Below are 20,366 nucleotides of genomic sequence, written 5' to 3'. Positions count from 1 at the left end.
CATGCAGTTTGGATGCGGCAGGGACTGGGAGACTAGTTAGGATTGAGGGAAAGATGAACGGAGCAATGTACAGAGAGATCCTTGATGAAAACCTGCTCCAGAGCACTCAGGACCTCAGACTGGGACAAAGTTTCACCTTCCAGCAGGACATCGACCCTAAGCACAAAGTAAAGACAACGCAGGAGTGGCTTCGGCACAAGTCTTTGAATGTCCTTGAATGGCCCAGCCAGAGCCCGGACGTGAACCTGATCGAACATCTCCGGAGAGACCTGAAAATAGCTGTGCAGCTCCCAATCCAACCTGACAGAGACCGGGAGGTCCGTGGGGCGGCGCACAATTGGCCTAGCGTCGCCCGGGAGGGGTTGGCCGGTAGGGATGTCCTTGTCTCATTGCGCACCAGTGACTCCCGTGGCGGGCTGGGCACAGTGCGCGCTAACCAAGGTTGCCAGGTGCACAGTGTTTCCTCCGACACATTGGTGCGGCTGGCTTCCGGGTTGGATGCGCGCTGTGTTAAAGAAGCAGTGCGGCTTGGTTGGGTTGTGTATCGGAGGACACTTGACTTTCAACCTTCGTCTCTCCTGAGCCTGTACGGGAGTTGTAGTGATGAGACAAGTTAGTAGCTCCTAAAAAAAATTGAATACCACGAAATGAATACCACAAAAAAATCTAAAAAACAGTTTTTGCTTAATCATTATGGGGTATTGTGTGTAGATTAATGATTTAATTAATTTTGGAATAAGGCTGTAATGTAACAAAATGTGGAAAAAGTCAAGGGGTCTGAATACTTTCCGAATGCACTGTATATGAAATGGGGAAAAGGGATGGGGGTTCCATTCCTGCACGGATCACATACACATTAACTGCTAATAATGAGTGGGTGTTTGTCTCTACCTCCAGGTGGTGTGAGGATGGTGTACCCAGCCTGCCTGGTGCTGGTGCCCCAGTCTGACATCCCGGCCGTGGTCCCCCAGGGGTCCTCGCACTGTACCGCCATCTATTCTGGTGGCCACCAAGTGCCTGCATCCCAACGAGACCCTGCCATCTCCTCAGTCACCCTCACGCCCCCAACCTCACCCGAGGATACCCATACAGGTACAATGAGTACGTGGATAGAAACATGTCAACCTATATTTAAGTCTGTCTGTATATTATAGATTAGGCCAGTGGTCACCAATCGGTCGACAGCGATTGACATTTCTAGCCGATCGGCAAACATTCTTGTAAAAAAAGCTGCGTTCCTCTTTTTTATTAGTCTCTTGCTGTTGGTTGTAGTGCACCCGATTCAGCTGCTAAGCGAATGGTTCCGATTTTGAACCATTTCATGTGTCTGAAAGTACAAACTCTACCTTCCCCGCGGGCCCGGGGAGCAAATCAAGTGCACTATAGGCTTACCGCTGGGCAATCGGATGGCACAGATTACCATATCAGCAGTTATCGTAGCAGGCGTAAAAGAAAGCTACAGCAAAGTTGATACTGAAAGTTTTGAAACCTTTTACAGTGCCTTTGCAAAAGTATTCATCCACCTTGGTGTTTTTCCTATTTTGTTACATTACAGCCTGTAATTTAAATAGATTTTTATGATTTCATCTAATGGACATACACAAAATAGTCCAAATTGGTGAAGTGAAATGAAAATAATAACTTATTTAAATATATTTAAAAAATGTAAAGTGGTACTGTATGTGCAGGGCATATGCACCATATGAAAAGTGGTGCGTGCTATGAATCCCCTAAATAAGATCTGGTGCAACCAATTACAGCTTTTTGGCCATCAAGGAAAATGCTATTTCTGCCACAAATCCAACACTCATCACCCAGAGAACACCATCTCCACAGTGAAGCATGGTGGTGGCAGCATCCTGCTGTGGGGATGATTTTCATCGGCAGGGACTGGGAAACTGGTCAGAATTGAAGGAATTATGGATGGTGCTAAATACCTGGAAATTCTTGAGGGAAATCTGTTCCAGTCTTCCAGAGATTGAGACTGGAATGGAGGTTCACCTTCCAAAAGTACAATGACCCTAAGCATACTGCTAAAGCAACACTCGAGTGGTTTAAGGGGTATATTTAAAAATTTAAATGCCTTGGAATGGCCAGGTCAAAGCCCAGACCTCAATCCAATTGAGAATCTGTGGTATGATTTAAAGATTGCTGTACACCAGCGGAACCCATCCAACTTGAAGGAGCTGGAGCAGTTTTGACTTGAAGAATGGGTAAAAATCCCAGTGGCTAGATGTGCCAAGCTTATAGAGACATACCCCAAGAGACTTGCATCTGTAATTGCTGCAAAAGGTGGCTCTACAAAGTATTGCCTTTGGGGGTGAATAGTTATGCACACTCAAGTTTTCCGTTTTTTTGTTTTATTTCTTGTTTGTTTCCCAATAAAAAATATTTTGCATCTTCAAAGTGGTAGTCATGTTGTGTAAATGAAATGATACAAACCCCCCCAAAATCTATTTTAATTCCAGGTTGTAAGGCAACAAAATAGGAAAAATGCGAAGGGGGGAATACATTCGTAAGCCACTGTACAACCATGACTAGAGAGAGACTGACAACAAATACAGCAAAGAGCTGCTGTTTGTATGACTGAGTTCATGTTTCAGTTCTTACCCAGCACTGTCAACACTTTTTATTCAACACTTTTATAAGCCATAAATTTACGCATCATTCCTACTTCCACTCGCACTACAACCAGCACTGCAGCTGTAATGAAAGAGTAGGAAAATGTATCAATAGGCTTGCGTTGTTATTGCTAGCGGCTTTAAAGAATATATATAGAGGAATATTTCACTTTCTCTGTCCATAGGAGTAACAACATGAATTTGTGCATGAGGCAGAAATAATGCTGTGTGACTTGAGTTTCGCCATCAGCTGGAAGACAGTGTCCCCTTTTTGGTCCGTGTCAACGAAGGAAAGGGACAGCGGAGGGGCGTAGTGAGGCGGACCCTCAGTCTGCTGCTCTCTCTCTCCGCTGAGACTGAACATCAGATACAGGCACCATCAGCCCAGTAAAATAAAAATAAAAAGCAAGCTGTGCCTCAGAAGTAATACAACAACTGATCTATTTCCAGTGTGATCATATAGCCTACCTCAAATTTTGAAATATATATATTTTTTTTAAACATCAGACTACAAAGCATTGGCAGGGCAATTCAAGCAAAGCCAATATGTGGTGATAATAGGGGCCTATAGCCTACTGCACACACCTAATTGCTACTGTACTTTTTTAAATAGGTTAATATAGCATAGGCCTACTTTTTAAAAATCACGTATAAAAAAATCTGAGTGGTAGATCCCGGCTTGTATGTTGACTCAAAGTGATCTTGACCCAGAAAAAGTTGTTGACTACTGGATTAGGTAAATATGATATATCATATTTCATAAATCATATAGTAATAGAATATATATGATAAAAATGTGTCTGGAGAGTTGCTGTGACACATGTTCCTCATACATGGGCGCCTGACTTTGTCTGAAAGTGGGGGTGAAAAATATATACAGTGGGGCAAAAAAGTATTTAGTCAGCCACCAATTGTGCAAGTTCTCCCACTTAAAAAGATGAGAGCCCTGTAATTTTCATCATAGGTACACTTCAACTATGACAGACAAAATGAGAAAAAATCCAGAAAATCACATTGTAGGATTTTTTTATGAATTTATTTGCAAATTATGGTGGAAAATAAGTATTTGGTCAATAACAAAAGTTTATATCAATACTTTGTTATATACCCTTTGTTGGCAATGACAGAGGTCAAACGTTTTCTGTAAGTCTTCACACACTGTTGCTGGTATTTTGGCCCATTCCTCCATGCAGATCTCCTCTAGAGCAGTGATGTTTTGTCCAAAGATTTTCTATGGGGTTGAGATCTGGAAACTGGCTAGGCCACTCCAGGACCTTGAAATGCTTCTTACGAAGCCCGGGCGGTGTGTTTGGGATCATTGTCATGCTGAAAGACCCAGCCACGTTTCATCTTCAATGCCCTTGCTGATGGAAGGAGGTTTTCACTCAAAATCTCACGATACATGGCCCCATTCATTCTTTCCTTTACACGGATCAGTCGTCCTGGTCCCTTTTTAATTTTTTAATTTGACCTTTATTTAACTAGGCAAGTCAGTTAAGAACAAATTCTTATTTTCAATGACGGCCTAGGAACAGTGGGTTAACTGCCTGTTCAGGGGCAGAACGACAGATTTGTACCTTGTCAGCTCGGGGGTTTGAACTTACAACCTTCCGGTTACTAGTCCAACGCTCTAACCACTAGGCTACCCTGCTGCCCCTTTGCAGAAAAACAGCCCCAAAGCATGATGTTTCCACGCCCATGCTTCACAGTAGGTATGGTGTTCTTTGGATGCAACTCAGCATTCTTTGTCCTCCAAACACGACGAGTTGAGTTTTTACCAAAAAGTTATATTTTGGTTTCATCTGACCATATGACATTCTCCCAATCTTCTTCTGGATCATCCAAATGCTCTCTAGCAAACTTCAGACGGGCCTGGACATGTACTGGCTTAAGCAGGGGGACACGTCTGGCACTGCAGGATTTGAGTCCCTGGCGTAGTGTGTTACTGATGGTAGGCTTTGTAACTTTGGTCCCAGCTCTCTGCAGGTCATTCACTAGGTCCCCTCCGTGTAGTTCTGGGATTTTTGCTCACCGTTCTTGTGATCATTTTGACTCCACGGGGTGAGATCTTGCGTGGAGCCCCAGATCGAGGGAGATTATCAGTGGTCTTGTATGTCTTCCATTTCCTAGTAATTGCTCCCACAGTTGATTCCTTCAAACCAAGCTGCTTACCTATTGCAGATTCAGTCTTCCCAGCCTGGTGCAGGTCTACAATTTTGTTTCTGGTGTCCTTTGACAGCTCTTTGGTCTTGGCCATAGTGGAGTTTGGAGTGTGACTTTTTGAGGTTGTGGACAGGTGTCTGTCACAACCATTAATACAGGTAACGAGTGGAGGACAGAGGAGCCTCTTAACTTTTTCGATATAGGGGGTGCTCTTTTAATTTTTGGATAAAAAACGTTCCTGTTTTAACCAAGATATTTTGTCACAAAAAGATGCACGACTGCATATAATTGACAGCTTTGGAAAGAAAACACTCCAAAACTGCAAAGATATTGTCTGTGAGTGCCACAGAACTTATGCTGTAGGCGAAACCAAGATGAAATTTCATACAGGAAATGCCCCTGATTTTGAATGCGCTGTGTTCCAATGTCTCCTTATATGGCTGTGAATGCGCCAGGAATGAGACTACACTTTCTGTCGTTTCCCCAAGGTGTCTGCAGCATTGTGACGTATTTGTAGGCATATCATTGGAAGATTGACCAAAAGAGACTACATTGACCAGGTGTCCGCTTGGTGTCCTCCGTCGAAATTATTGCGCAATCTCCAGCTGCGTCCACTTTTCCATTTGGTTCAGAGGAGAAAGGCAACTGCCACGAATGATTTATCATCGAATAGATATGTGAAAAACACCTTGAGGATTGATTCTAAACAACGTTTGCCATGTTTCTGTCGATATCATGGAGTTAATTTGGAAAAACGTTTGACGTTGTAATGACTGAATTTACGGGTTTTTTTCTTAGCTAAACATGATGAAAAAAACGCAGCGATTTCTTCTACACAAATAATATTTTTGGAAAAACTGAACATTTGCTATCTGAGAGTCTCCTCATTGAAAACATCCGAAGTTCTTCAAAGGTAAATTATTTTATTTGAATGCTTTTCTTGTTTTTGTGAAAATGTTGCCTGCTGAATGCTAGGCTTAATGCTATGCTAGCTATCAATACTCTTACACAAATGCTTGTGTAGCTATGGTTGAAAAGCATATTTTGAAAATCTGAGATGACAGTGTTGTTAACAAAAGGCTAAGCTTGTGAGCCAATATATTTATTTAATTTCATTTGCGATTTTCATGAATAGTTAACGTTGCGTTATGCTAATGAGCTTGAGGCTATGATTACGCTCCCGGATACGGGATTGCTCGACGCTAGAGGTTAAAGAAGAAGTTACAGGTCTGTGAGAGCCAGAAATCTTGCTTGTTTGTAGGTGATGAAATACTTATTTTCCACCATAATTTGCAAATAAATTCATTAAAAAAATCCTACAATGTGATTTACTGGATTTTTTCTCTCATTTTGTCTGTCATAGTTGAAGTGTACCTATGATGAAACTTACAGGCCTCTCATCTTTTTAAGTAGGAGAACTTGCACAATTGGTGGCTGACTAAATACTTTTTTGCCCCACTGTATATATATATTTTAAATACAATAAAACATTTTACAATATTTTTGAGGGGCATTTTTTCAAATAGTTTCCTGCAATTTTACACTTTCTTCACAAGGGGTATCCATATTTATGAACAGAAAACAAACATTTTCTTAGGTTTTCACACAATAAATTACATTGAAAATGTTTTTTTAATGATTTGATTACTAATCTACTCCCTTCCCTGAAAATCCCACCCCCAATATTGAATTGACGGGTCTGAAACTCTACCAACTCTCTGACTCACAAACATCCCGCCCCCTCCCCTGACAATCCCACCCACAGTGATCGATTGACAGGCCAAACTGTTAAGAATGTGGCCAGGGTAACGCATGACAATGAAATTAAATTGAAAATGGGAGAATAATATTGTTTTACCTAATAAGAATTATAATGTTTTACTTGGTAGGTTAAGAAAAAGCATTGTTAAATTGCACGTTATGTTTTCATTTTCTTTTTTGTCACAAATAACAGAATCAGAATAATGTAATGCAATGACAAATGTGAATTTTGATGTATCTTTGAACAATTTTCTTTGTCAGTGTGTCAGTGTTATCTGGTAGTTGATTTAACAACAACTGTTAACTTGAAAATGCATTATTACATATGTCATTATTTGGCAGCTATATCAATCCATAAATTGCGGCCCCCGAATCTGCAATCAAATGTAGCTCCGGTAATATGGGTCATATTTGAACTGGCTAAAGCAGGGTTCTCCAACCTTTTCTTTAATAAAAGCTACCTCATACTAAGACATTTTTTGAGTTACTCATATACAGTGCCTTCCGAAAGTATTCGGCCCCCTTGAACTTTGCGACCTTTTGCCACATTTCAGGCTTCAAACATAAAGATATAAAACTGTATTTTTTTGTGAAGAATCAACAACAAGTGGGACACAATCATGAAGTGGAACGACATTTATTGGATATTTCAAACTTTTTTAACAAATCAAAAACTGAAAAATTGGGCGTGCAAAATTATTTTTGTAGCTACAGCCTGTAGCTACAGGACTAGACTATTATTAATTGTCATTCTGTTTAATAGTTTGAAGTTTTAATGTCACATGCACAAGTACAGTGAAATGCCTTTCTTGCAAACTCAAAACCCAACAATGCAGTAATCAAAATCAGTGTATTACTAGAAAAAAACATTGGTGCTTACAGACAGCTTGGCTACATTGCAAGGGTTGGAACCAGTCATTTTTTTGAGGAGCAGAATCAGAACCGCGTAAGTGACCTATACTGTTCTGGAACAGAACAAAAAGCATGGAAACCGGTTAATAATGTTATTTTACATTCCAGGCACTTTTTTCCAGTCCCACAAAAACGCAACAAAGTGTCTATGCAAAGCCCTCACTCTGTCATTCAGAAATGTATTCCAGTGTCTGCCTGCCAGCTGAAAATATTTGTGGGTGTGTGTGTGTGTGTGTGTGTGTGTGGGATACCTGCCCCTCCGAAGTACAGGCAACTGTAGCCTACTGATGTTACAAGCGTGATTCAGAAATTAGGAAGAGAGATTTTTAATTAGAGAATAATGGATTCACTTTTTAAATGCTAGTTAATGATATTGTAGTTATCACATTTCACATTGGATTTATTAACTACAAAAAGGTTAGAAGTATTTTTATTTAAATTCTGGTGCCACTCTGCACACACAAGCTTGTTAGCTAGCTAGCTGGTCCAACATTAAGCCAACTCTCTGTTCAATGACATTCAAAGTTCCTTTATAGAATCTGCACCTCGTAGGTATAATTTGGTCAGCCTAATTCAGATAATGCATGTCATAACAACAAGATGCCCAGCATTTCAAACCAAGCCTCCTCCACGCTTTCATGCCCCCTCCCCACCCCAAAAAGTTCTGTCACATCTCGCGCCATACACTTGTCTGTCTAATGCACGTAAATAGCTATTCCATAGCAAGCTGCTCTATCCGCACTGATTGGTTAATAATTTAATGTTGCGCTAAAGGTAAAATGTTTAAAAAGGAACAGAAACAAATGATATAAACCTTTACTTTTTTGGGGTTCGAACCAGTCCAGAACTTTATTTTGCTGGTCGGAACAGTGGCACGAAACGAAGGAAAAAAAGAATGCTTATTTTCAGAACAACTGGCCTTGTGGTTAGTGTCTGACCTGAGATTGGAAGGCCGAGTCAGACAAAAGACTAAGAATGGGACCTGATACATCTCTGCTTGGCACTCAGCATTAAGGAGAATAGACTGGGGTTAAGACCCTGCAATAGACTAGCATCCTGTCCATGGGGTGTACTTGTACATCAAGCTGCCTCACTACAGAAACAGGAGATAGGCTCCTGCCTTATGAGCGGTTCTGGCTCACACAAGCAAAGGCTCTGGCAAGGCTACTTACAGTACATACTTACTCAGAACGAAAAGATTGGAATGTAATTTTAGTACCAACCCCTGCTACATTGTAACCGCGAAGCAGCCACTATGCACTCGCATATCAGGCTTAGCCAGGACTGATACTTTTGAAACTGAATGAAAACATTTTAACGATGTGATTTAACTGACTGACGTTGGGGAAATAGATGGCAAAAATGCAGAATGGTGTTGAATGCCTGTAAAAAGCTTGTGGATAATTTTTCTCAGAAAAATGTAATCATGTAATAATATTAGGCGCACGGATTATTTCTCAGTATCTACTTGGCTAGCTTCTCATTGACAGCCCGCGAGCTACCGGACATGCAGTTTCTCATGAGAATCCCAATTGCATACTACCTGTGTCCTCTCTCCTCGCTTCCTTTTCAAAACCCATTGGATGAAAAAGCCAGAGGTCCCTCTGACCTTCTCCAATGAGTTTTTAGAAGGAGGCGAGGAGAGAGGGCACAAGCAACTGAGATTCTCCCAGAAACTGAGGTACCTCAAAGCCTAATCAGACATGCACGTGCTCATCATGGTTCTTACAGGCAAAGTCAAATGACAACATTTGCCCGTGGTGCATGCTGCTCAAATGATATGTAGCAACACCCTGAGTGCATCGGACATTAAACAACGATAAAAATGTAACAACAGGTCAACAAAATAGACAAAAAGAGCAGTGGTGCAACTCATGCTTTCTGACGGCTCTGTTCCAAAACACTGGAGAGATGCAGCGAAGCGGAACTTTAGAGAGCAAAACCATTCATCTTCTGAACGACGGGGGGAGGGGGTGCAAACTGCAGTCTTTAAATTCATTATATAGTGTATAAAGTCTATTTTAATACAGACTAGCTCAAAACATTACTAAATCATCGAAAATTGCTCAATGGATCAGGATACTTTTGTGATAACAAAAAGAAATTGGGTTGCGAAAACATGTTTGCAGCACCTCTATTTTGAAAGTGGGGATGCAGCTTCTCCATTTGCTCTATTGCTCAGGTGCCTTTACCCCCATATTGTGACCAATGGTCAAGAGGTGTGTTGTCAAAGCTGGTAATTGTAGGACAATAAACATTGCCACTTGCGGTTTCATGAGCCGATTCATAACCTCTCCCTCCCATCCCTCCCTCCCCCAGTGGACTCCCAGTCGGCTCTGAAGTGGGTGAAGATGTCGTCGGCTGTGGACGGCTTCAGTGTAGACAGCACCAATCACCACGAGTTGAAGATCCCTCACAGGCTAGCCAGCCAGGTGGTGGAGAGGGTCTGGCAGGAGTGCAATATCAACAGAGCTCAGAACAAGTACGTCTGTCTCTGCTACTGTCTCAGCACACACACACTCTCAACCAAAGCCCTAGAAGAAGTAGAATTGCTATAGGCGTGTGAGCTGCACGATATGGGCAAAATATGTATTTACAATTTTTTTTACAGAATATCGCGATTTTGATTTGACTTGCGATATAGATCAAAACACTTGGGTGAAATGTTGGAATCATAGAAATTCAATTATTTATATTAAGAAGTAAAGTGGAAAGCAGCATCGTTCTTGTTTGGAACAATCTGTTGACTGCATTTGACCTAACAGAACAGCATGCAAACGTATAGTGAATCTAACAGTGAGGAGAAGGAACTGTGCTGCTTGACTGGCAGAAGGTGGTGCTTGGTGTGTGTGCGAAGCAGCTGCAAGAGGAGAGGGGGAGAGAGATGACAAATGGAGTAAACTAACACGACTGAGTGGCATTTAAAAGAGTTGCATGAGATATGGAGCTCTTGCATTATGGATATTGTGCATGTCAATATTGCGATTTCGATCTGAATTCAATTAATTGTGCAGCCCTAACAGGCATACACAAACACATGGTCACACACACTGTCAACAAACACATGGTCACACACACTGTCAACAAACACATGGTCACACACACTGTCAACAAACACATGCTCACACACACTGTCAACAAACACATGGTCACACACACTGTCAACAAACACATGGTCACACACACTGTCAACAAACACATGGTCACACACACTGTCAACAAACACATGGTCACACACACTGTCAACAAACACATGCTCACACACAGCTCAAAAGAAACCTCACACACATACATGTTTACCACACCATAGACACATTCAACGAAGCCTAGAGAGAATATGCAGGACCTACCACAACACGCGCACACACACACGCACGCGCGCACAATCAACGTTGCAACGTTTACATAACACGTTTGTCAAATAACAGGCACCCGCCTTCACAATGACGCTTCATTTACCAAGTTGATATTTTCGAGAAGTATAGTAAGAAACACAATGGACACATGGTTAATGTTTTGAGTCAATGGTTGTGTGTCGTGTTGTCCAGGCGTAGGTTCTCAGCGACAGCCAACGGTACCTGTGAGGAGGAGCTGATGGAGAAAGTAGGGGCCTGGGACTTTGTAGAATCAACACACAGGTCAAACTGCAACTGCTCCAGGTAAATGATGCATACTGTGTTTATTTGTGTTCCACTTGTCTAGGACCTGTATCCTAAGCCCTCTGTAAGGGGATATACTTCTAGTTTATTGTGTAGACACAAGCTTGTCTTTTAAGGAAGTCTTACTCATTGGAAGTCTTACTCAGCAAAACAACATTTGAAAAATCTCAAATCTGAGATGTATTTTAATCTCAATGCATATGACATTCATCTCCATTTGTCTGTTAAGTAACAACCCTGTCAGGGTTCAATAGTAGTGCACAATGTAGGGAATTGGATGTGATTTAGGACCCAGTGGGAGAGACCCATGGGCTACTCCGACCTCTAGAAGGCTTGTGTAGGGAGATAGCTGGTCTAAAAATGGAGAGTGTCTGTAGACCCTAATGTTGACAAATCATCTGCTGTGTCTAGAGTGGGTTAATGTGTGGATCTGAGGTTGACTGTTGCCAGGTTGTTTCTGTTTGGGGGTTGGGACACAGACAGACAATATCACGTGTGTGTGTGTGCGCTTGTGTGTGTGTGTGTGTGTGTGCTTGTGTGTGTGTGTGTGTGTGCGCTTGTGTGTGTGTGTGTGTGTGCGCTTGTGTGTGTGTGTGTGCTTGTGTGTGTGTGTGTGTGCTTATGTGTTCTCTCTGAAGGGGAAAGGCTGCAGTCAGCATGTCTCGCTGCTGTCTCCTGACAGACACATACACAGCGGCAGAAACAGACGTTACACTGCAGCTTGCACAGAAATAGGTGCTTGACAAATCAAATCAAAGTTTATTTGTCACGTGCACCGAATACAACAGTGAAATGCAGGCTCTAACCAACAGTGAAAAAAATATATTAGGTGAACAATAGGGAAGTAAAGAAATAAAAGAACTGTAAAAAGACAGCGAAGAATAACAGTAGCGAGGTTGTATACAGTAGCGAGACTATATACAGTAGCGAGACTATATACAGTAGCGAGAGTAGCTGAGACTATATACAGTAGCGAGACTATATACAGTAGCGAGGTTATATACAGTAGCTGGCTATATACAGTAGCGAGGCTATATACAGTAGCGAGGTTGTATACAGAGCGTATATACAGTAGCGAGACTATATACAGTAGCGAGGCTTATACAGTAGCGAGACAATATACAGTAGCGAGACTATATACAGTAGCGTCTATATACAGTAGCAGACTATATACAGTAGCGTGGCTGTATACAGTAGCGAGGCTGTATACAGTAGCGAGGTTGTATACAGTGCGAGGCTATATAGAGTAGCGAGGCTATAACAGTAGCGAGGCTATAACAGTAGCGAGGCTATAACAGTAGCGAGGCTATAACAGTAGAGAGGCTATAACAGTAGAGAGGCTATAACAGTAGAGAGGCTATAACAGTAGAGAGGCTATAACAGTAAGAGGCTATAACAGTAGAGAGGCTATAACAGTAGAGAGGCTATAACAGTAGAGAGGCTATAACAGTAGAGAGGCTATAACAGTAGAGAGGCTATAACAGTAGAGATGCTATAACAGTAGAGAGGCTATAACAGTAGAGAGGCTATAACAGTAGTGAACTATAACAGTAGCGAGGCTATATACAGTAGAGAGGCTATATACAGTAGAGGCTATAACAGTAGCTATAACAGTAGTGAGGCTATAACAGTAACGAGGCTATAACAGTAGCGAGGCTATAACAGTAGCGAGGCTATAACAGTAGCGAGGCTATATACAGTAGCGAGGCTATATACAGTAGCGAGGCTATATACAGTAGCGAGGCTATAACAGTAGCGAGGCTATAACAGTAGCGAGGCTATAACAGTAGCGAGGCTATAACAGTAGCGAGGCTATAACAGTAGCGAGGCTATAACAGTAGAGAGGCTATAACAGTAGCGAGGCTATAACAGTAGAGAGGCTATAACAGTAGAGAGGCTATAACAGTAGAGAGGCTATAACAGTAGAGAGGCTATAACAGTAGAGAGGCTATAACAGTAGATAGGCTATAACAGTAGCGAGGCTATAACAGTAGCGAGGCTATAACAGTAGCGAGGCTATATACAGTAGCGAGGCTAGTAGCTAGGCTATATACAGTAGCGAGGCTATATACAGTAGCGAGGCTATATCAGTAGCGAGGCTATAACAGTAGCGAGGCTATATACAGTAGCGAGGCTATATCAGTAGCGAGGCTATAACAGTAGCGAGGCTATAACAGTTGCGAGGCTATATCAGTAGCGAGGCTATATCAGTAGCGAGGCTATAACAGTAACGAGGCTATAACAGTAACGAGGCTATAACAGTAGCGAGGCTATAACAGTAGCGAGGCTATAACAGTAGCGAGGCTATAACAGTAGCGAGGCTATAACAGTAGCGAGGCTATAACAGTAGAGAGGCTATAACAGTAGAGAGGCTATATCAGTAGCGAGGCTATATCAGTAGCGAGGCTATAACAGTAACGAGGCTATAACAGTAGCGAGGCTATAACAGTAGCGAGGCTATAACAGTAGAGAGGCTATAACAGTAGTGAGGCTATAACAGTAGAGAGGCTATAACAGTAGAGAGGCTATAACAGTAGAGAGGCTATAACAGTAGAGAGGCTATAACAGTAGAGAGGCTATAACATTAGAGAGGCTATATACAGTAGAGGGGCTATAACAGTAGCGAGGCTATAACAGTAGCGAGGCTATATACAGTAGCGAGGCTATATACAGTAGCGAGGCTATATACAGTAGCGAGGCTATATACAGTAGCGAGGCTATATACAGTAGCGAGGCTATATACAGTAGCGAGGCTATATACAGTAGCGAGGCTATATCAGTAGCGAGGCTATAACAGTAGCGAGGCTATATACAGTAGCGAGGCTATATACAGTAGCGAGGCTATATACAGTAGCGAGGCTATATACAGTAGCGAGGCTATAACAGTAGCGAGGCTATAACAGTAGCGAGGCTATTTCAGTAGCGAGGCTATTTCAGTAGCGAGGCTATGCCAGTAACGAGGCTATGCCAGTAGCGAGGCTATGCCAGTAGCGAGGCTATGCCAGTAGCGAGGCTATACCAGTAGCGAGGCTATACCAGTAGCGAGGCTATACCAGTAGCGAGGCTATACCAGTAGCGAGGCTATACCAGTAGCGAGGCTATACCAGTAGCGATGCTATAACAGTAGGGAGGCTATAACAGTAGGGAGGCTATAACAGTAGGGAGGCTATAACAGTAGGGAGGCTATAACAGTAGGGAGGCTATAACAATAGGGAGGCCATATACAGTAGGGAGGCCATATACAGTAGCGAGGCCATATGCAGTAGCGAGGCCATATGCAGTAGCGAGGCCATATGCAGTAGCGAGGCCATATACAGTAGCGAGGCCATATACAGTAGCGAGGCTATAACAGTCGCGAGGCCATATACAGGCATCGGTTAGTCAGGCTGATTAAGGTAGTATGTACATGTAGCTATGGTTAAATTGACTATGCATGTATGATAAACAGAGAGGAGCAGTAGACACTCTTTACCTTTATGTTCTCTCTGGGAGTTTGCTTTGTGTATGTTTGTGTCATTTTGCTCACTATAGATTGGGGGAGCCCCTTGTTCCCCACTGGTGGTGTGAGGGAAGGCAGGCTGTGTACAGGGATGCAGTGGAAGAGACCCAGAGGCCAGTCAGACCTCTAGAAGACCTGTTTAGGGAGATGGCTACTCTAAAAATTGAGTGGATTAATGTGTGAATGTGAGAACTGACTTTGGGGAAGTCTGGCTAGAGGTGTTAATTAGTTGGAGGGAACCTAGAGGAGGGGTTCTCTAAGTTTTTGGGGCTTGGGACCGCTGTTGTGATAGCAAATTCATCAGAGACCCCTCATAATCAGAACACACCTCGAGTGAGAGAAAAATAGCATACAAGGAGTTCTACTATGACTTTGGCAGTGTATGACTGGATGAACCAAGTCTCAGGAAGGAACATTTTAAAGGCCCATCTCTGAGCATTGGATCATTTTTTTCCAGTTTTCAAGCACATTTCCTGCAATTCTACACACTTTGTCACGGGGCAGAGCATTTTTTGGGGTTGTTGCAGCTTTAAAGCTAATTCAAAATAATTGAAAAATAATATGGATACCAATATACCAATATCCCTGTGAGCTTCCCAGGTCTGTTGTCCTGTGTTTTGTATATATTTCCATACTATGAGGTTGGAATAATACTGTGAAATTGTGAAAATTATGATAATGCCCTTTTAGGTAAGAGCTGTTTGAAAAGACAGCCTGAAATGTCTGCCTGTTTTGGTGGGAGTGAGTTCTGACCTTCTATGGTGACACCATTTGTTTTGAATAGACCAATAAGAAAAAGACTCTGGCAATAAAAGCACATTTTCAGTTTTCCCCTCCCCACAAACAACTCTGAGACGGTTCTTACTTGAGAAATTGGTATTTTCTAAGAAGCTATTTTTATTTATCTTTGACCTTTTGAATTGAAAACAATCACAGTAAGGTACTTAATTGTTACCCAGATTTGATATTGAGATTTTAAAAAATGGCTGCATTGGACCTTAATGAACATAAATTGTAGATAATAATATTACACTGTGTTGTATTGAACCCTCTAAACTTATTCCACAGATCCCTTGGCCAAAATGGGTTTAATATGTTGTTAGTAATATTCATGAAAACAAATGAAATGTAAAGAAAGAAAGAAAAACAACGTTGAGAATCCCTGACCGAGAGTACTGGAGGTGACATTGGAAAGGGAATTCCTGTGTGTGCAGCACAAATTCTAATGGCGATCGGCTTGGCTGCAGGGAGATGTTTGTGTGTGTGTGTTATTGTTTACCCACTCTGCATATTGTTTTTGCTGCGTCTTGCCGCTCTCTGCCTGCTGACAGTTAAGCAGCCCGGTTATATTATAATCTTGTGTAGTAGTGGGAAGGACAACAGCTACCTCCCTCCCTCAACATGCTGCCTGCTCCACAACCACAAGAGTAGCCTGTGGTTACCGTGCTGACAGACTACCAGCCAAATAACATCCCGGTGCACCCTCTAGCCAGTTGACCCTGAGTTGACCCCCCTCATCCCGCTCCTCCCCCACAGCCACTAGCCAGTGTCATAGCCTGACTTTAGATTTATTGCTCCTCGGCAGTGGTGTAAAGTACTTAAATAAAAATACTTTAAAGTACTACTAAAGTCGTTTTTTGGAGTATCTGTACTTTACTATTTATATTTTTGAGAACTTTTACGTTTACTTCAATACATCCCTAAAGAAAATAATGTACTTTTTACTCCATACATTTTCGCTGACAACCAAAAGTCACTTTGAATGCTTAGCAGGACAGGAAAATTGTTCAATTCACGCTCTTATAGACAAAATCCCTGGTCAACCCTACTGCCTCTGATCTGACAGACGTACTAAACACAAATACTTAATTTGTAAATGATGTCTGAGTGTTTGAGTATGCCCCTGACCATTTGTAAATAATGGTTTGCTTAATATAAGGAATTTGAAATTATTTATACATTTACTTTTGATACTTAAGAATATTTTAGCAATGACATTTACTTTTGTTACTTAAGTATATTTAAAACTAAAGACTTGTAGTATTTTACTGAGTGACTTTCACATTTACTTGAGTCATTTTCTATTAAGGTATCTTTACTTTTACTCAAGTATGACAATTGGGTACTTTTTCCACCACTGCTCCTCGGTCCCCTTACAGGGAAACATGAGGTAACTTAGTAGCTGCCTCTCCCTGGGCCTAAACTGGGGACAGTGTGTGTGTTTGAGTGTTGACAGCAGAGGTGGTGGTGGTATGCACTGGGCCAGGGTCAGCAGTAACAGGCAGGCTGGTTAGCAGGGGAGCTTGACTGGTCACGATGCGACACACACGATGGTCACAGAGGTGCCAGGCCAGGTGTCTGACAGGGCAGCCTAGAGAACTTTGGGGGCCTACGGGCTGGGGACCACCACAACACATTCCAGACATTTTAAACCCAACCAGAAACAGGTCTCCTTCCAACCTGGGTCATGTTCATTAGGGCACACACGCTTCACTCAGTTTTCTCCCCAATAAACACAGCCTTTGGGGAATGCTTTTTTCTAGTGGGTGTGAGCTAGACAAGATGCATGGTTGTGGTTGTGGTTTGGAGGCCAATAGGGTGCAGAATAATAGCATCAGTTTAAGATGTTTGTTAGAGTAGCATCAGCATAACATGAGGAGTTTATTATATTTGAGAGGAATCCATTTGTTTATTTTACAATGGCAAGAAAAAGTATATGAACCCTTTGGAATTACCTGAATTTCTGCATAAATTAGTCATACAATGTCACAACAATAGACACACACAGTGTGCTTAAAATAATAACACACAAATTATTGTATTTTTCTTGTATATTTTGATACATATATATTTTGATACATAATTTAAACATTCACAGTGTAGGTTGGAAAAAGTATGTGAACCCCTAGGCTAATGACTTCTTCAAAAGCTAATTGGAGTCAGGACTCAACTAACCTGGAGTCCAATCAATGAGACGAGATTAGAGATGTTAACATCTCACCTGGTTTTTCCACAGAGCCACTTGCAAAATATTCTGCGGACAGATTAAACTAAAGTTGAGTTGATTGGAAGGAACACACAACACTATGTCTGGAGAGGTACAGGCACAACAACATCAAAACCTCACCCCAACTGTAAAGTATGGTGGAGGGAGCATCATGGTTTGGCTGCTTTGCTGCCTCAGGGCCTGGACAGCTTGTTATCATCAACGGAAAAATGACTTCCCAAGTTTATCAAGACAGTTTGCAGGAGAATGTTAGGCTTTCTGTCCACCAATTGAAGCTCAACAGAAGTTAGCTGATGAAACAGGACAACCACACACAACACAGAAGTAAATCAACATCAGAATGGCTTCAAACGAAGAAAATACCCTTCTGGAGTGGCCCAGTCAGAGTCCTGACAACCCGATTGAGATGCTGTGGCATGACCTCGAGAGCGGTTCACATCAGACATCCCAATAATATTACTGAACTGAAACAGTTTTGTAAAGAGGAGTGGTCCAAAACTCCTCCTGACCGTTGTGTAGGTCTGATCCGCAACTACAGGAAATGTTTGGTTGAGGTTATTGCTGCCAAAGGAGGGTCAACCAGTTATGAAATCCAAAGGTTCACATGCTTTTTCCACCCTGCACTGTGAATGTTTACATGGTGTGTTCAGTAAAGACATGAAAACGTATAATTGCCAGATTGGTCATTTGACTGGTTACATTGACTTTTAACACAAAACAAATGGGGAAGTAGGAAGTGAAAGATCTACAGTTGACTGTATGTAATTGGGAATAAATGTAATGAATGTGTTTCATACTATTTGCTCAATATAAATCTGCATTAAATATGTAAGCAATATAAATCTGCGCTAAATATATTTTCAGTATAAATCAGCATTAAATATGAATTCAGTATAAATGTATAAATCTCATACACCTGACTTTGAGTCCTAATTTAAATGTTCTGTAGATCAGTTTGTTCTTGGTTATTGCTTGAAGTAGATCAGTGTTGCCTCTCATGAATGCACAACCTTAACACAGGTGAACGAATGGCATTATTGTTTGTCTTGCAGTGAGACATGTAAATGACATGCTTTCTCTTCCAGGCATAAAGCCCTGAAACAACGAGGTGGTGGTACCCCGGGCCAGCCCCAGTCAGCAGGCCAGCCCACCCACACCCAGCCACCCACCAAGCACAAGACTGGAGTTGACAAGCCAGAGAAGAGCGACAAGCAGACCAAGAGGCCACAGACACCCTTCCACCACCGCAGCGCCGCCTGCGATGACGTTACCATGGAGACGAAGGCGGCAGGCCAGAGGCTTGCCATGAGGGCCCAGCAGGAGGGGGGTCGCTTCCCTGGCCTCCACCCTACCGACGGTGTCACCAAGACCCCCCAGCGGCACGACGGAGGGGTGGGTAGTGCTGGTGGTTCCTCAGAGATGACAGGTTCCCCTCAGCCCCCTCCCCTCAGCCCCCACCCCTGTGAGCGCGACAGAGGAGAGGAGACGGGTGACGGCTCTTTAAAGAACCCCTCCACCCCCCACAGCCAACACTTCTACCAGCCACCCCCGGAGCCCTGCCTGGCGGAACAGAAGGGTGGCATCGGGGACCACCGTGGACTGGATGGCCTGGCACAGCACTTCCACCACCACCACACGGCCTACCCACCCGAGCCCCTGGAGCCCACTGTGTACGCAAGCTCTGCAGTCAACCTGGAGGAGGACGGCTCCCCAGCGCCATGGAGGTTCTTCAACCTGCCCAGGAGGAAAGAGGCCGTAATACCAACGCCAACGCTGCCTTGGGACAAGCTGAGGGACAGGGAGAGAGACGAGGCCTCGGGAGGACAGGAGGTGGTGTCTGTCACTGAGTGGGTGTCTATCCCTGTTCATTCATTCATTCTTATCTCCCCATTGATTTAACCATTCAACACCCACTATTGCCCATAGAGGGTACTAGAGGCCCCCAGCCATTTACTGACTCACTGGTCAGCCATCCAACCCTCCCTCCTTTCCCATCACCCCTTCTGGCACACAGACAGAAGGGCCCCTTTTTGAGTACCTCCAACATTCTAGAAAATAAAAGTGATTGAAAGAGTAGTGATGCACAACCGGGCCTCCCTCCCTCCCTCCCTCCCTCCCTCCCTCCCTCCCTCCCTCCCTCCCTCCCTCCCTCCCTCCCTCCCTCCCTCCCTCCCCTCCCTCCCTCCCTCCCTCCCTCCCCCCTCCCCGCCCCTGCCTTAGAATGTTCTGTGGCGGCGCTGAGCACACACAGCATGTTAATCTCTCGCTATGTGCCCTTTTGACATCATACATCACTAATGTGCATGGCCAGCACTGCAGCAGAGACTGGAGAGAGCGTATTGATCCCCCCCCAACACACACACACACACACACAGGGCGCCAGAGGTAGAGGGATAGAGGTAGGGTTATATAAATAAATGGATCCATCTGTCTACGCCCTCTCTATCATAACTCCCCCTGCTTCCTTCCTCTCCACCCTGAACACGTGAAGGAGGGTGGTATCTTCAAAGCCTTGATGTCAGAGCCGAGGTGTCGCTTCACTGAGAGAGGGAGACGATAGAAGTGGACTCGAGGGAGCAGAGAGAAAGGGATGTGGAGGGAGAGAGGGATGCAAAGAGTGACAGAGGCTGAGACGGACTAGGATCGGTGTGCCGGAGAGCAGGCAGGCAGGCTAGCTGTCCGGCAGGCCGAGCAGTGGCGGTCTTGGGAATTATCGGAGGGGTTATACAATTTCAGGGATGGAT

At 43.2% G+C, this 20,366-nt stretch overlaps 1 protein-coding gene across 3 annotated transcripts in view; it reads left to right on the top strand.

The window, feature by feature from the left end:
* The window catches only part of LOC135550688 (mediator of RNA polymerase II transcription subunit 13-like), a 132,550-nt gene that overhangs the window by 78,658 nt on the left and 33,526 nt on the right, over positions 1–20,366 (top strand). For 2 of the 3 annotated variants that reach the window (XM_064981714.1, XM_064981712.1), the window contains 4 exons: positions 898–1,101; positions 9,777–9,939; positions 11,006–11,116; positions 18,708–19,469. In XM_064981714.1, coding sequence (XP_064837786.1) covers positions 898–1,101; positions 9,777–9,939; positions 11,006–11,116; positions 18,708–19,469 — 1,240 coding nt within the window. The remainder of the gene's footprint in view (positions 1–897; positions 1,102–9,776; positions 9,940–11,005; positions 11,117–18,707; positions 19,470–20,366) is intronic. The other variant, XM_064981713.1, reaches the window with a different exon arrangement.

Source organism: Oncorhynchus masou, chromosome 12 (assembly GCF_036934945.1).
Source record: "Oncorhynchus masou masou isolate Uvic2021 chromosome 12, UVic_Omas_1.1, whole genome shotgun sequence".
In the NCBI taxonomy this organism is placed as follows: domain Eukaryota; kingdom Metazoa; phylum Chordata; class Actinopteri; order Salmoniformes; family Salmonidae; genus Oncorhynchus; species Oncorhynchus masou.
This window is presented reverse-complemented; position numbering and strand designations above follow the sequence as displayed.